This window comes from Megachile rotundata, chromosome 13, assembly GCF_050947335.1.
Source record: "Megachile rotundata isolate GNS110a chromosome 13, iyMegRotu1, whole genome shotgun sequence".
NCBI lineage: Eukaryota > Metazoa > Arthropoda > Insecta > Hymenoptera > Megachilidae > Megachile > Megachile rotundata.
The window spans coordinates 2663579-2681774 of NC_134995.1; the positions used below are offsets into that span (position 1 = coordinate 2663579).

The window sequence follows — 18196 nt, forward strand, 5'->3', positions numbered from 1 at the left end:
ACTGCTAAATAAATGGTTCTTTTTACAATAGAAATAAACACACTAATGAACTCTTAAATACTTTATGAACAAGAATAATAGAAGTTTATTTAATTATAACTCAAGATTTGTTCGGCCGCGAACCGAAGACTTTGTCGCGATTAAAGAACTTACAACAGGGTTCAAGTGGTTCGGCGCGCGGACCGCCGTGAACCGTTCATACCTCGAAATACGGGTCATCGAGGACCCTTTTGTCTCTCAGATCCGGCCCGAACGAATCTTACCGTAGACATGCACGTGTCATAAACCAGCTACAGCTGTACCTCTCGCTTAAACAGTTTTTGACGAACAAAAGCATAGAGTTCTTCCTAACCGTTACCTTCGGAAACGCGAGGGTATTTAGGCGATTTTTCGTACAACGAAAAACACAGTCGAACGTTGAAGCTTGCACGGTTCGGATCGAGAATCGAAGAAGTCAATCGTGACTTAGAAGTTTCCGCGTAACGCGACGTAGCATAGCCAATGCAGGGTGGTTCGGAAATCATTCACAACACCATTCGAGCGAGACCCTGCACTCCTCGAATGGGCCACGGTAGGGTGGTTAAATCATACATCGCACACTGTTCGGGGAGTCCTACACTCCTCGAATGGGCCACGGTAGGGTGGTTAAATCGTACATTACACACTGTTCGGGTGAGTCCTACACTCCTCGAACAGGCCACGGTAGGGTGGTTAAATCATACATGATTCGAGTGAGTCCTACACTCCTCGAATCGATCATCGTGAATAATCTCACGCAACGTGAATTATCACGCGAATCGAACAACGCTGAGCGAGACTCTGTTCTCCTCAAATCGAACCACATTGAGCGAGACCCTGTTCTCCTCCAATCGAACAACATTGAGCGAGACCTTGTTCTCCTCATTCAATACGCAATCAACATAACGTACACATACTCGTACACATTTTCACCGTAGAATCATTAACGAACACATATTTTTGTAAGGGGTTTTTTATGCCGCAAGGCTTTTTCCCCTAATTCGAATCGCTAGAGCCAATAAACGATCACGATTTGTCAGGCTCAATTGTATCTAAACAATTTTTATTTACCCTCTTCCTCAATCGAATTCATCTATTCCTTGAAACACGAAATTTCTCCATGTTGGACAGATTTCGACGATACATTTTTTGGTGCCTCCTGTGAGGTATGAGCGGTAAAACGGTGAAAATGTGTAAACGAGTGGGAAAAAGGGTAACTTTCCCGATTTCCTAATCGACGGCCATCAGGCCCAAACCGTTACACGGTTAATCGTTCGGCTCTCAGCCTTCAACAAATTACCATATATTAATAGACCTCAGGGTCGCATCATCCAAATAGTCCATACGCGGACTCTCACGCAACCCAATCGGGTAAGACCTAGCAATTAATGGTTCTTAACCTTTTTTGCCACGATGGTCGAACTTCAATATTTTGAAGTAACAATCCGCATCAGCACGCGGAGTGTTATCGTGACAAGCTACACATCAGTGGTCAGCTACACGTCGCACTCTTAAAACATCACCACGCCGGTGAAATCCAACACGATCATGGACAATCATCACCTGGGAATTCTCTCGCATCTGCTACCCGCTGCTGAAGACGTCCGTCAGTGAAGCTAAGTATTCTCTGCTATATTTTCCAATAGCTGTTTCAACTAGTTTCACGCGAATAGTTACGGACGCGATCGTTTACAAATTCAAATTACAAATCAGAGACGCGCATCGCTTGAGAGACGGCTACTTCGAAAACTGTCGGGCGGATAGAAAATCCGATCAAACAAGTTTAAATTCACGATTAACTCACGTTACCGAATAGTTACAAGAATTTGAAAAATTGCACGACGAGCTCGCGATTATCGACCAACCGGACGATTAAATCGAACGATTAAATGATATTGTTGAGATCGAGAATCGGTATTATACTTCATTAGATAAAAACGGATCAATGACAACCGCCGGGACGTCATCAACGTAAATTAACGATACATTCCGCAACGCGCTATTAAACACAACAATTACCGGTAATTGAATTGCCTGAATTCGACGGAAACATCGATAAATGGATTTCTTACAAAAATTCGTTCACGACTATAACCAGCGAGTATACGGATCTCTCCGATTTAGAGAAACTTTTGTATTTTACGAGCTCTCTCCAAGGCGATGCGCTAAACAAAATTTTGCCTTTTAACGCGAGCGCGGAAAACTGTCATAACGCGTGACGGCTTTAGTCGAGCCATACGAGAAACGATGTGTTCTCGTAGTTAATCATTACGACACAATCCTCAAATACAAGGATTTAACATTACTCGTTTGCGACACAAATGAGGTAATAACGTCAAGCATGTTTCGTTACACATGAGCAACCTTTGGCGATTACGACAATTCACATCATCACGATGTATCATGTTTCTCCTGCAACACATGTATCTGATTTAAGTATTCGATCTTTTCAACAAACGTCAATTCTAATTGTTCCATGGATCTAAACAAACACGCAGTTTCAAAATACAGGATAATTCGTATATCGTTGTAGGCAAAGTTATATTATTACTCTAAAAGAGTGTCCGACGGGTCCTTCGACCGCCGCTTTAGCGCACTACCTGCTTCGCACTTACCTACCCTAATGGTCATAGAACCATTGCAAATGCGTTTACACGTATTTTTCCGTAAAATGGGCTTATTATCCATTCTTCTTCTTCAACAATTGATCGTAGCAAGAATTTATCTCTGGTTTAAAGGTCATAATTTCCGGAATTAATTCTTTTTAACTGTATAACCATCGTATACATTCAAGTTAAATATTGTTTGCACGAATCACATCAGAGCATTCGCACTATCGTTATAGAATTTGGTCACATCTGTTATATCATTTTAAGATATTTCAACAAGTTATTGAGGATTCAATAATTCAAGAAAGAGTCTGCGGAAATACTCAATCTCTCGTAACTTCATGAACCAATATTCTTGCACAGGAACGAAGTGGTAGTTTAACTTCTTAGAACTGAACATAACGTTAACGTTCATTATTTTTGAAAATGAAATTAAACTCCGCATGTCTCCAAAGACAATCACGGAAGACGTTATCTTACATTCATCTTCTTACATTTATTCAGAATCCTACAATTTGCATATTACACAAATCTTCAAAAACCATTCTCACATATGGTTGAGCAATCGGATGACCGTCCATCAATCTACAGATCTTAACATCATTGGTCGTAATTACGGATTTGTACCACGAAATATGACTAATTTCATCAGACTGTCAAAACGAAAAACCTCATCTCAAAGTACATCTCATTGATACTATCTCATGTCTAACAAGAAGTTGCCGTCTTTACAATTGTAAAGATTCTGTTCAGGTCACCTCTTTAATAGAAAATGAACATTGTAAGATACTCCTTGTATCTAGTTTGCTTGGAAATTTATACTCTAGTATTTGTATAAATGAATTTCCGACATTGACTATCAATGACGTCACAATTGCTATTCTGTAAAGGATCAGCTTTGAATTCGCAAGATCTAATTTCTTATTAATAGCTTTTTCTATTTCATTACAAACGCATCGACAAATGCATTTCGATCAAGTTTCACATAATTAGGATATGTTGACATTTCAAGAGAATCTAAAATTAATGTCTTCATCATCTATGTAATAACAGATAAACCTGTTATGATTGCTCAAAAACATCTGTTCAGCGAAATCGAAGCCCTTTTACTCTTAAACGTTAACTGACAATAGTACTTTGACAGATGTTGTCATAAAATGCTCGTATCAAGGATCGCAGCATCTTACAAACAAATATTCTAATCGAATACCGTCCATATAATTCCAGTCTAATAATGTTTCAGTTTTATTAGAATCTTCAAATTCAATGTATATGACGTCACATATTCAATTTTCATGTACTTTCAAGCGAACTTCAGTGAACATCAGCACACATTGAACTCTATGACCATTCTAAGGTTTCATCTAATCTCTAAAATCAACGTATAAATATTCTATTCTTGTTATTCTTAAATATCTAAGGTTAACGAAATCTAAAAAGTTCATCTTATGTTGATCTAAATTCGTATTCCTAAACAACCAATTTGAATTGGTTCATTGGGGGGAGCTCGTCAATTCCCCAATTCATGCAAATATGTTGTACCACGTGTAATTCAATTTACTTTCTTCTGTAATGTAAACATGCTTCAATTTGAAAGGTGAAGGACGAACTAAGAGTTTAGCATTTCTAAAAGGTTTCATTTGTCCATCACGTCAAAGACTCCACGAATTCCCACTGAGATTATATTTCAAAAATCGTAATCCGATTCAACGAAACTTAATCGTTTAAATATTTCTCGAACTATTAGGGATTTTCAGTAACGTGAAATCGATTGTAAAACTCATTTGTGATTTTCTATTAAGAAAATCCAATAACGTTTCTCAAAACACGTGGAACAACTATTCATGCTGGTAAAAAGAACAAGACCGATGTCAGGTATACAGATGGTCATAAACGAACTTTTACTCAGTAAAAACTCGGTGTCGACCTACTGTCGGCTGGAGTCAAATACAGAACATGGTCGTCAATGGTACACTATTGTCATCAGGTTTCGACCCTCGATTCGAAAATTACCTGATGAGACCCTACCTATTTTAATGGGCACAGAGTCCTATTTTTCATCAATCGTACATTCTTTTGTCACGAGATTTACTTTCGTTTAGTTTCATGGAACAAAACATCAGAAATACCACTATAACGTTATTATCGAAATCTATAATACAGATTGACTTTGGTCATTGTTCATGATCAAACCTCATAGAATATTCCAATTCTGAAGATTTACGGACTTCTCGAATTGGAGATTCTATGTAACATGAAACCAATTTACAAGTACACGGAGTTTACTTGAAAGATATCAAAGCATCACAAATTCATGTTAGCAAAACATTTCAACCGATCACAGCGAAGAACTGTGCGCGCAGGAGAAACTAAACGCAGAACGTGTTATTTTACGAGCAAGTCAAAAGAGCAATTTATCGAGGAATTGCAAACGCACTTCGGCATCGGGGGGAGCAAAGGGCAGTCGACTTGCTTCTTTGAATCCTTCCCTCAATGAACACGGATTACTTCGCATCGGTGGACGGCTTCAAAATGCCGAAAACTCATTCGCAAAACCACACAATTCTTTCAACGTCATACCATTATATTAAAGATTCAATTATTCGTAAAACGCATGAACGTACGTATCATGCTGTTATTCAGTCGAAAATTTATATCATAAGACATCGTTTCTGGTTCCTCGACGGACAAAATCAAGTTCTGAAAACTGTAAGTCGGTGCGTTCGTTGCGTTCGTTTTCGACCATCTCCGTTGCAAGGCAAAATAGCAAATTGCCTAAACCGCGCGTTGAATAAACGTCAATTTTCACACACACACGAGTGTTGATTTTTTTCGGTCCGCTCTTCGTCAAAGAGAACACATCGAAATCGAAATAATATAAAGGCGTACGGTCACGTCGTCATTCGCATGTCCGTTAGAGGAGTGCACATTGAAATCGTGAATGATCTTACAACCGAAGGGTTTCTCGACGCCTTCAGACGTTTCATTGGATGTCGAGTTATACCGATTCATGTGTACTCCGATAGCGGTACAAATTTTGTAGCGAACTTCTTTGAAAAAGTTAGCACCTGCGCATATACTAGTCGCTCATCCGCTCACAATGCTGCCGAAATATAATCATCTTTTAGTTCCAGAAAATCGTCTAACTTCCTGCAAGTTATCAGTAAGGTACGACAAAATTTCTGGAACCGGTGGTATCAACACTTAACGAGTAACAAAAGCGCCAGAAATGGCACAAATCCAGCGGACAAATCAACATCGACGCAGTCGTCATCCTGATGGATGAAAATCAGTGAAGCATACGATGGAGATTGGGCAAAATAGCGGAGATACATGTCAATGACGACGGAGAGGTCGGAGTCGTCATATCCAAGACTGCCAATGGCATCACACAACTATGTTCATTAGTTGAAAACATTCGAAATCATTGTACCGTTTTATAACTAAGTAACCATGCGTACAACATTCAAATCACTACTCACCCATACACAAAAAAAACATTGCTCGCTGCACTCGCAACGGGGGGAGTATGTTCGGCCGCGAACCGAAGACTTTGTCGCGATTAAAGAACTTACAACAGGGTTCAAGTGGTTCGGCGCGCGGACCGCCGTGAACCGTTCATACCTCGAAATACGGGTCATCGAGGACCCTTTTGTCTCTCAGATCCGGCCCGAACGAATCTTACCGTAGACATGCACGTGTCATAAACCAGCTACAGCTGTACCTCTCGCTTAAACAGTTTTTGACGAACAAAAGCATAGAGTTCTTCCTAACCGTTACCTTCGGAAACGCGAGGGTATTTAGGCGATTTTTCGTACAACGAAAAACACAGTCGAACGTTGAAGCTTGCACGGTTCGGATCGAGAATCGAAGAAGTCAATCGTGACTTAGAAGTTTCCGCGTAACGCGACGTAGCATAGCCAATGCAGGGTGGTTCGGAAATCATTCACAACACCATTCGAGCGAGACCCTGCACTCCTCGAATGGGCCACGGTAGGGTGGTTAAATCATACATCGCACACTGTTCGGGGAGTCCTACACTCCTCGAATGGGCCACGGTAGGGTGGTTAAATCGTACATTACACACTGTTCGGGTGAGTCCTACACTCCTCGAACAGGCCACGGTAGGGTGGTTAAATCATACATGATTCGAGTGAGTCCTACACTCCTCGAATCGATCATCGTGAATAATCTCACGCAACGTGAATTATCACGCGAATCGAACAACGCTGAGCGAGACTCTGTTCTCCTCAAATCGAACCACATTGAGCGAGACCCTGTTCTCCTCCAATCGAACAACATTGAGCGAGACCTTGTTCTCCTCATTCAATACGCAATCAACATAACGTACACATACTCGTACACATTTTCACCGTAGAATCATTAACGAACACATATTTTTGTAAGGGGTTTTTTATGCCGCAAGGCTTTTTCCCCTAATTCGAATCGCTAGAGCCAATAAACGATCACGATTTGTCAGGCTCAATTGTGTCTAAACAATTTTTATTTACCCTCTTCCTCAATCGAATTCATCTATTCCTTGAAACACGAAATTTCTCCATGTTGGACAGATTTCGACGATACAAGATTATTATTATAAACGTCGTTGACGCGCACCACAGCAAACCGCCTCTTCATCGTGACCGTACGACACACACACACACACACATGCGCACGCAGACGCACATGCACACACACTCATTCACTCACTCCCGCGTAGCACACAAAATTACATATACAGGGCGTATAAAAAAGGTCGGAACCCTTGAATATTTTAAAAATATAAGTTTTATCAAAAAATGGTTCAGACAAAAGTTGTAGAGTTTAAAAAGTCCTATTTATTGGCAATATCATTTTGACCTTGAAGGGTCACTGGAAGGTCATGTGAAAGTCACTTCTTTTTTTTTAATGGAACACCCTTTATATTTTTGCATATTCTTGTAGCTTACCTCGAGATCTTTCTATAACACTATGATAAAGTATTTTTTGATTAAAAACTTTTTGAGTTACTAAGGTTTGTAAGTTCCAATAATTTTGACAAATTACAAAGTATCTTACAAAATATTCATTTTTCAATAATCTTACCCTAATACTTTTATGCACAGAATAATGAGATAAATTGACTGACGTAAAGAAAATATACAATTGTTTAAAAAAACATAAGTAAATAAATTTTCAAACAATTTTTTTTAAACAATTGTATATTTTCTTTACGTCAGTCAATTTATCTCATTATTCTGTGCATAAAAGTATTAGGGTAAGATTATTGAAAAATGAATATTTTGTAAGATACTTTGTAATTTGTCAAAATGATTTAAAATTTCCAACCTTAGTAACTCAAAAAGCTAATAATCAAAAAATACGTTAACCTAGTGTTTTAGAAAGCTCTCGAGGTAAGCTACAAAAATATGGAAAAATATATAGGGTGTTCCATTTAAAAAAAAAGAAGTAACTTTCACATGACCTTCCAGTGACCCTTCAAGGTCAAAATGATATTGCCAGTAAATAGAACTTTTTAAACCCTACAACTTTTGTCCGACGCATTTTTTAATAAAACTTATATTTTTAAAATATTCAAGGGTTCTGACCTTTTATATACGTCCTGTATATGTAATTTTGTGTGCTACGTGGGAGTGAGTGAATGAGTGTGTGTGCATGTGCGTGGGCGTGTGCATGTGTGTGCGTGTGCATGTGTGTGTGTGTGTGTGTGTCGTACGGTCACGATGAAGAGGCGGTTTGCTGTGGTGCGCGTCAACGACGTTTATAATAATAATCTTGAGTTATAATTAAATAAACTTCTATTATTCTTGTTCATAAAGTATTTAAGAGTTCATTAGTGTGTTTATTTCTATTGTAAAAAGAACCATTTATTTAGCAGTCTAGTCGTAAATATATGATACCGGGATAAGCCTTTAAGCGAAAATCATCCTTCACGTGTGGACGCACCCTTACGCACGACGACGCTGTGCCGCCATGCGGACACGCGTCCGGTAAACATCGTAAAAATTGTGAGATGGTATTATGTGTCGTTAGCGATAGTTTTTAATTGTTTAGTTCTGCGAATTCCGTGTTACTTCTGTGCGTATTAATTAGAAGTGAGTTAAGGTGCGCATAGTTTTTCGGTGTGTCTCAATTTTGACGTGATTCGTATTTAACTGTACTTTGTATTTCGCATTGTAGGTTATAGCGCATCGGATCTTTTTCACGGATCCTGTTCCGTATAAATGAATAGATAAACCTATCAATAAAGAAAGAGTGAAAAGTATTTTCATTATTCCGATGTGTTTCCAGAGTATTAAGTGAAATCGCGTTGTATATTATATCGTACCATGTTGACGAATTTCGCACTGCTGGTTATTTATAAATAAAGAGTGACTCCTGTTACGTGAAACTACTGCCTTAGGCCGTGTTTAACCAGTGCATGTCCAACTTCTGTGAATACTGATATATTATTTTATATTATATATTACTAATGTTTTACAAACTATTCCCATTCGCTGTTGGTTTTAGATTTTTGTGATTTTAGCATTGTAGTAACCAGCTACTGAGTTCTTTCATGTAAGGTAAGTTACATGAAAATATGTTAATGCGCACAAGCAATATAAATACATAATATGTTACCATAAAATGAGATACATTGATCCAATGCACCAATAATCAACAGAGAGATGAAGAACAGCACCGTAATCAAGATAGCCAAGGCTTTGTACACTGCTGGAATTGCCAAATAGGGACTACTTCTGTGAACAATCTCCAGTGCCAGTCCGTTCCTGTGTACGTAGCTGTCAATGGATGCCTTGATCTTGGAAGAAACAAGGATCGTTTTAATATGAACCATTGCTGCAATGTCTTGTCAATGCATTTTATCCTAATTACCATCCATTACTGAAAAAAATGAATTAAGGTAATTGATTGTCTGTTGTTGAAAACTATGATGACCTGTCAGATCCTTGTTTAACCTAATATTGTGCTTTCTTTCCTTATTTAACAACTAATTTACTCTAACAAACCCGTTTTTTTTTATAATTCCAGCTTTAAAGTGACTTGTAGCTGTTATGAGTATTCTAGTAGACACGACTATAGAGCTTCTAAGAAAAAACTCAATAAACAATAGGGTGAGTGACCAAGGTACAAGGTAAATACGTGGTATAGTATATAGTGAAAAATACATTCTGTTATGGGAATATTTAAATATACAATATGTGTAATTGAATACAATATAATTTAAAATTATAACAATGTGTAATATGTGAAAAATAGTATAATGTAATATAAATATAATATATGAAAGTAATTTTGAATTGCAATAAGATCATGATACCCAGATACTTGTATTCTAAGAACAATTCCTTCAACCTAATATAATTCTATAGAATATGAAACAATGAAAAACCATTTATTAAGCTATGAATACTTCTAGTAGAAGAATTTATATTTTCAATGAGTATTGCGACATGTTATATAGCTTACAGTATTCCTCGATATACGGATTATCTACAGAAAAATATTTTTTCATATCCGATTGAAAATTAACTCGTTTAAACAAACTTCTCTGCTTTATTATACTAGTATAGATTAATTGTATGTTATTGTTTATCGTAAATCTGTAAGTATTAAGTACGTGATATAATAAATAAATAAGTGGGAAGGTAGGCAATATGTTATTAATTTAATAAAACGGAATAAAAATGAAATGATATGTAAATACGACAAATTTGCCGCTGCATATCATACGTCGATATATCGCTGCCCTTGTCCTACTTTACCTATTGTTGATTAATTCTTTCGACTGCCGATTTAGGTGGAAAACCATAAATGGAGTTATTGACGTCAGCGTCATCACTGGGTGCTAGAAATACAGTAAATATTCGATATGTGCACCATTCTCGGGTCTGAACTGGTGCAGATATCGTACAGTTCCTACATTGATTGATGTTTTGCCGAACGTAGAAAAGGACAGCGAGCGAAGGATACCGAATGTAAACAAACGGAAACATAGTGAGGGATAATACTAATGCAAGAGTAAAACTTCTTTATTTTCCATTTTTTCGTTATCCAACTTTTACTAATAGATTCTTCATATTTTTCTGATTAAAATAAGACTAAACACTAAATAATTTAGACTATGTATAGTACATGCTCGATATGTGCACCATTCTCGGGACCGAACTGGTGCAGATATCGTACACTTCCTACATTGATTGATGTTTTGCCGAACGTCGAACTGGTGTAGATATCGTACAGTTCCTACATTTCGAGCGAAGGAGACTGAACGTAAACAAACAGTGACCTACCAGAAGGACACTCCTAATGCAAGAATGAAACTTTTATTTTGTATTTTTTTTTTTTTGTGAAATTTTTTCCATCATATTTGTAACATTTTTCTCATTAAAATGAGACCAAACACGGTATACTTCGGGACATATTTACTTGTAACTTCAAGTGTTACGCGTATATCGATGACTTTACTCTAATAAGACATTGCAAGTAAATATAACTCAAATTACGTCATGTTTGGTCTCATTTTAATCAGAAAAATGTCGCGAATATGATGGAGAAAGTTATATAAAGAAATGGATGAAAAATAAAAAAAATTAGCAATGCTCAAGTATTGCAAACAATCGAACAGACTTTTGATCTTTGCCGACTGCTACGATCGTAGCGTCTCTCTCTTTTTGACTCGCTATCCTCTTCGACGTGAGAAACTTTTATCGTCAATTACACCAGTAAATATAGTCCAAATTATGTCGTGTTTGGTCTTATTTTAATCAGAAAAATGTAAAGAATCTATTGGTAAAAGTTGGATCTCGGAAAAATCAAAAATAAACAAGTTTTATATTTGCATTGGTATTGTCTCACGGATATACTAAGGCCCGGATCACGTTACATTTCTCGGCGATCAAGCTTCTTGGCGTCTGAAGGGGTTTTCCCCCCAGTGGTGGGGATAACTTTGATGCACATATCGTACAGATCATTTGTGCACATATCGAATATTTACTGTACCGATATTTGTTCCTGTAAGAAATAAACAATATTAATCGCAGGTATATTCGCCATCTGCAAAGAAGGATTATCGACTGAATAACTGCCTACTGCCGATATTCTAAGTTACTAAACTCACATTAAGGTGAGTTTTCCTGTTATTGTTTTTCAACAATCGGTGTATGTGTGTCGAACCTTGGCTTTATATTATGATTTTTAATATCCTTCGTTTAACTAATCGCGTCATCTTTAACCAATTTCCATTTCAGGAGCCGCAATTGGAAACATTTGTAGTGGAGGTTATGGTGCCCCGAATTTGACAGCTGGAGTAACACAATATTCTACCTGCTGTATATCTCTTCTACAACTGCCTCCAGGGAATAAGCGTCTTTCATTCCTGTACACAACTTCGAGTATTCTTAAATGTAAGCAGTATCCAATATACTAATATAAATAATATACTATTTTGTAGCAAGCAACACTTATTCTGCTGCATTTCTTGATCAATGGAGAACGAGAAGAAGAAACTGAGAGCACCAGTGGATATAGAGGTACAAATTTTCTATGGAAGGTAAACATGACAGGTTGAGATTGTGTTGTGATCCTCCAGGTATGATGGTATGTCATACCTTTATCGATGATAACAATACTATCACTATAATAATATCATTTAGAATTAACAGATTGAGCAGCGCTAAGCATGCATGAAATAATAGTAGACTCTAGTTACTGTGTTTTCATATAATGTAAGTTTATATAATAATTTATCTGTCATGATAAGCACTTTTTTTTGTCAAAAAATTGAAAAGTATTTGCGCTTACATGTAAGAAGAGATGTTAAGCACGAAAATGCGTGGATCGGTAGAGTCAATTATTGATTTTTCTGCCCTTTTTTGTCTTATTCATCTTAAAAATGGAATATTCTAATGGGACTGTTGTACTGGGATGAGATGATTCTAAGTGTAAACACAGTACAAGTGATACGAAATAGATGAAAGTGAATAGTGAAATAACCATGCCTTTGTTGCACACAACTTTTTTTTACTTCTGATATTTTACTCGATAAAAGTGTTTGTTTGCAGATAGGAAAAGAATATGGGAACCATAATATTAAGTGTATATCAAGGAACTTGGAACAGGAAATTACAATTTAAGTATCTTATTTCTCTGTATCAATTTATTTACTTAAAGTATGTTAGGGTTATATTGTTTTTCAAGTTTATGATTGATGCAAGACAAATTTATTTAATTTTATAATACTCCCAACTTCTTTGTTATAATTTCTTCATCGGTGCTGGAACATGTGCTGGAAATAAAGAAAAGAAATATTATTATATATTGATACAATGTATTCAACAGCTTTAATTATAAAATAAAGGATATATTGAGAAAAATAAAGTTTAATATATCTTTTACCTTAAACATATTTCCTGATGTACCTCGACAGAAAGTAATTGCATTTGCGCTTTCACAGAATGCCTGAGTTATTTGTTCAAAATATTTCATTGAAAATTATACATTCTGTCTCAACATTGGTTCATTTCTTTATTGTATGTATTCAACTTTTTTTCCTCTATAACTTCTTTTGTAATTTCTACATCAATGTCTGAACAAATACTAAAAATGAATGGACAGAACAAAAGATCATATTATTATATATTGATACAATGTATTCAACAGCATTAATTATAAAATAAAGGATATATTGAGAAAAATAAAGTTTAATATTTCTTTTACCTTAAACATATTTCCTGATGTACCTCGACAGAAAATAATTGCATTTGCGCTTTCAGACAATGCCTGAGTTATTTGTTCAAATATTTCATTAAAAATTATACATTCTGTCTCAACATTGGTTCATTTCTTTATTGTATGTCTTCAATTTTTTTTCCTCTATAACTTCTTTTGTAATTTCTATATCAATGTCTGAACAAATGCTAAAAATGAATGGACAGAACAAAAGATCATATTATTCTATATTGATATATTGTATTTAACAGCACTTTCATTTTATTTCATGGAATATGCAGGTTCATTTTCATTGTTTTACCTTAATAAGTACTTTCAAGAAGCGATTCGCTGTAGCCTATACCTGTCAAAAATTAGATACAATTTTATCGATCAAATTTCTTTCACGAAATAAGCAATACACGAAATTAGCATGACTTTGGCCATGTTGGACCATCAGAATGTACGAAAAGAGGAAACATGCTTGAGTTCACAGCTATAGTACTTATACATGTAACGCGCAAAAGAAATTGATAAATAATAATAAACCCTTTAACACATGATTTAACTTATCCATTTATAGAGTGTTCTCTATCATATTCTACACTTCTTTATGAGAAAAAATAAATCAGTTCTACATCGCACACTTCAAAATTCCATATAGTTTTAATAAATCCAAACTAACCTATACATATGGATTACTGGACAATAATATTCTACGTGATACCATATTTCTTGCAATAACTGACATGCAGCTTCCTGCACTGTCTTAATAATCAGCTTGCAAATATTCCCCATTATAACCTGTACCTGTCAAACAATAAATACAACATTCAAACATCGCTTCTACATACAATGGACAAAATTACTTACCAATCAATGACAAATATTTACTGCTGCTGATTTTCTTCAAAATGAACATTAGCGTACATTTGCATTATGAAATCCGACGAAAAACCACTATTATATACAGGTTTAAATACGATGCTACGAAAGATGTTAAATTTCATCTATACATTGCTAAACACATATTATGTACTTCAACACACGAAACAGAAAAAAATCACCAATTTAATTTAATTCACAGCCGAATTTAATATATTCCATCACATATTTTATCACATAACGCATAATATATACGAAACTTCATACACCGAATTGCGTATACCGCTACACGAACTAAACCAGAGCGAGTTCCAATCTCTACGCAGTCCGAAAGATTCGGAGTCCAAAAGAAACCTGTCCAATCGGCACGACGTCCAATCGGCACCGCGTCGAATTGGGACGAGTCCAATCGACACCGCGTCGAATTGGAACGCGTCCAATCGGCACCGCGTCGAATTGGAACGCGTCCAATCGGCACCGCTTCGAATCGGAACGCGTCGAATCGGGACCGTCCAATCGGTCGACGTCCAAGTGGGACACCCCCACGGAAATAAAGAGTGAGGACGAAATGGCCATGGTGCAAAAGCAACAAATCGAAAAGGAAAGGCGCCTTCGAGAGGAAGCCCGAATGCTTGACAGCGAGAGACGAGAGCTGGAGGAAGCTCGCCTGCGGAACGAAGCAGTGTTAGCAAAAATCCGGAAAGCTGAAAAGAGCCAAGGGGCGATACCGAGAAAAAGTGATATTCCCGAAGAATTACCCACGGAGATGGAGGTGCCAAGTGTTGCCGTTGCCAGTGAATCCGTCAGTTATACCCTTAACGAAGCGGTAAAAATGGTGCCCGTTTTCAATGGTTCCTCACCGACTTTATTAACATTTACACGGGCGTGTAAAAGAGCCAAGCAGTTAATTCCCGCTCACGCCGAGGGAACACTGGTTAAGCTCATTATTGGACACTTGAGTGGGCACGCCGCTGCCGCTGTGGAGGACGAAGAGATCTACACCGTCGCTGAGCTGTGCAACACCCTAAAGGACATCTTCGGACCACAACGCACCGTCGACTACTACCGCGGCGAATTAGCCAGTATCTACATGAAGAACGGTGAGCACGTTCTAGATTTTATAACCCGGGTAAAAGACTTGCGTGATGCGATCCTCGATTGCGACCGAGGCGCGCCTAATATCGATGAAATTAACAATTTCGCGAAAAGCTGTTTTATTGATGGGTTGATGTCACCCATGCGCTTGGAAGTGAAAGTGGTCGCGGCCGAACCTTTAAAATGCGTATTTCGAGAAGCCATCTCGGTGTTCAAGAGACTAGAGTTGGAAAAGTCGAGACAGGGCCGTACCGAAGTGCGCCGCGTGAATTTCGAACAGCGTGACGGAACTCTCGACTGGCGATCAAGTAGAGACTTTAGAAGAAACGAATCTCCGCGTCGCGTTGATTTCGGAAGGCGTGATCAAAACTCGGAATGGCGCGAACGCCGTTTTGACAGTCCGCCGCGTCGCGACTCGTGGAAACCAACGTCGCCCGTTCCGCCGCGGAACTACCAGGCGAATCGGGGATTCACGCGATACCCCCGCGGAGATGATAGGAGAGATCCGCCGCTGCCTGATAGATTCTGCCGATACTGCAACATTCCAGGTCACGACCTGCACGAATGCAGAAAGCGTCGATATAACGAACAAATGCGAAATTCGGGAAACGAGCAAGCCCTCCCGCCCGCGACGAACAAAGGACGGGAGGGCCCAAGCACGAAAACAGTGCACGCGGTAACGTTGGATCACGCAGAATCAACTGTGTCGATTGCTGGGGAGGAACAACAATCCCCCAAATTAGAATAAGCGCGCCGGAGTTAAAATCAATATCAGTCATGATGGTCGACACTGGTGCCGAACCGAATTTAATAAAACTCGGCGCTCTGAAACCTCACACGCAAGTAAACGCCAAGGAGGAAACAAAATTTTCGGGAGTCACATCGGACACTATCACGACCCTTGGCACAACAAACGTTACATTATTCGGGGAACGATTCGAATTCTACGTAGTCCCCGATTCCTTCCCTATACCCATGTGCGGAATACTGGGACGCCCTTTCCTAGAAGATGCTGACGTTTCGATGAGGGACCGATGCGTCCGGTGGAGGAACTTAGTTCTGCGATTTGACCAGACTAAACCCGATTCGAGGCCGGCACGTCTAAGGGAGATGTTCAGTAAAATAAAACTAGAAAAGACTGCTGAGCCGGCCACCAAAGGCAGCAGTGGCCCCACTCTAGAAATCGGTCGTACTCTTCCCGTGCATTCAGGCGCGACAGAACCAGACGCAAGAAGTTCACGCGATCAGTCCCCACTGCCATCAACGTCCGCGCAAATACCAGATCGGGATGATAGAATTAACGACTCTGACACGGACTTATCGGAGTCTGAGACCGAACAGAATAATAACCGCAGAATTCGTCTACCGAGGGCGGACACGACCACTCGTTCTCGCGGAACGCCCGGAAAAGGTCCACCAATACTTTGTCTGGCACTTCCCTGTGGTTATACACTTTTATGGCACTTCTTGTGTCCAAAATGTCGTAGCTGAGTAACGGCACTTCGCGTGACGTCGTCCCAGTGTCCGATTCACTATCCAAGGTCACAATTTCTGGCCCAAACACTTGTTGTAGAAACTTCTCTTCGAGGAGCTTGAGCTTCCTCGCCTTTACTCGCCGGCCCGCACGGCAGCTACGCTTCCTTTTCCCCTATTTTCAAACGATGATTACTAAAAATTTATTATTTACGAAAGAAAAGTACAATTCCTGTACTCAGTCTCAATGACTTACCGGCATGCTGTTGGCTCGCGTATTCAGCAGCGTTCGTGGACGCGCAAAAATCCGATTACCAACAGCGGTCATCGGCTCGTAATTGAGCTACTCACTTAATCGTACGCGAAGAATTCGCAGTCTCTTTCGATACTGTGGCAACACCTTCGCTTTTACGCGCAAGTGTGACACGAATATCTACGGAAAACTAGCGAATCTTGTAGACAGAATGCCCTAAGCCTCTTCCAGGCAAGAGGTAGTACAGCCCTGAAGCGCACGTACCGCTTGCAAAGTCAAGAACGTTAGGGATCTGCTCTTGTCGAAAAACTCTGTAGCGCGAACTCGACGTCTTCACTGTATCAAGGAGCGTAACTGAATGAGCGCGTTACTGCGGCGGCAGTGGATGCGTCACCCGCGCTGGTGTGAGACCCGGCGCGTCGTGGGAACTGGCGCGCTCAGGAATGCAGCGCGCTTATCTCCCGCTCGGTACGGTCGAGCGTCCGGCCGGTGTCGTCTAACGTCTGGCGCGCTTCTTATCTCGAGACCTCCTTGTCCGCTTTGTTCTTTCACACGCTTCGTAATCTTGACTTGCTGAATGTCACGTAGGCAGCTATCTCTCCACGGTGCTGAGTCAATCCCACCGCTGTCACCAATTTTGTTACGGCCAGGGGTGTCCAGTGAAATAATACGCTATTTCACTCGCCTCGCTGACTGTATCTTTTAATTATTTCGCTCAGCTTTCGGGTTAGCGTAGCTCGCCGGCTTACGTCGTGGCCCTGGGTCCCGTGGAAGCAGCTGTCGTTGGAGACGTTGAAGTATTTCTATGTCCTCGTCGTAGCCGTTAGGCTCGTCTTGCGTGATTTATCACGGAAGCTCGGAGGTTGCGATAGTATAATTCAAGTCGTGGAGGTATTAAAGATTGAAGACAACAGTATAATTATATAATTGTATATTCTCCAATAATAAATCCTCGATTGTATATAGGTAGATATGTGTATTGTTCCTTTATAATATATTCTTATGCTTACTCGCTCGACGAAATGGGTAGTCGTTTACGACTCCCTAGGAATCAGGCTGGGCTGATGTGATACTGGATGACTGGACGGGCCTCAGGCAGGATTACCTAGCACTGAGGTTACCGGTATGCAGACTAGGGCGGACTGGCGCCAAC

At 39.2% G+C, this 18196-nt stretch overlaps 1 protein-coding gene and 1 long non-coding RNA gene across 12 annotated transcripts; one reads left to right on the forward strand and one right to left on the reverse strand.

The window, feature by feature from the left end:
• The first annotated feature begins 8498 nt into the window (after window positions 1–8498).
• LOC143265707 (uncharacterized) lies at window positions 8499–9921 on the forward strand. 2 transcript variants are annotated; one of them, XR_013040388.1, is made up of 4 exons: window positions 8499–8722; window positions 8808–9190; window positions 9292–9531; window positions 9660–9921. It is a non-coding gene; the product is annotated as an uncharacterized LOC143265707 (long non-coding RNA). The 2 variants fall into 2 exon arrangements; XR_013040387.1 differs by having other exon boundaries at window positions 8504–8732.
• Window positions 9922–12764: 2843 nt separating this feature from the next.
• LOC143265706 (uncharacterized) lies at window positions 12765–18196 on the reverse strand. Of its 10 annotated transcripts, XM_076539301.1 has the most exons (7): window positions 17047–18047; window positions 14211–16965; window positions 14023–14147; window positions 13660–13701; window positions 13347–13546; window positions 13026–13226; window positions 12765–12915 (listed from the first exon to the last, which is right to left on the reverse strand). In XM_076539301.1, exons 1-2 carry the CDS (start codon window positions 17116–17118, stop codon window positions 16615–16617), a joined length of 423 nt encoding a protein of 140 aa, XP_076395416.1. In that variant the 5' UTR covers window positions 17119–18047; the 3' UTR covers window positions 12765–12915; window positions 13026–13226; window positions 13347–13546; window positions 13660–13701; window positions 14023–14147; window positions 14211–16614. The 10 variants fall into 10 exon arrangements, 9 of the variants coding, with proteins under 9 accessions (XP_076395416.1, XP_076395419.1, XP_076395417.1 ...); XM_076539304.1 differs by lacking the exon at window positions 14023–14147; XM_076539302.1 differs by lacking the exon at window positions 13660–13701.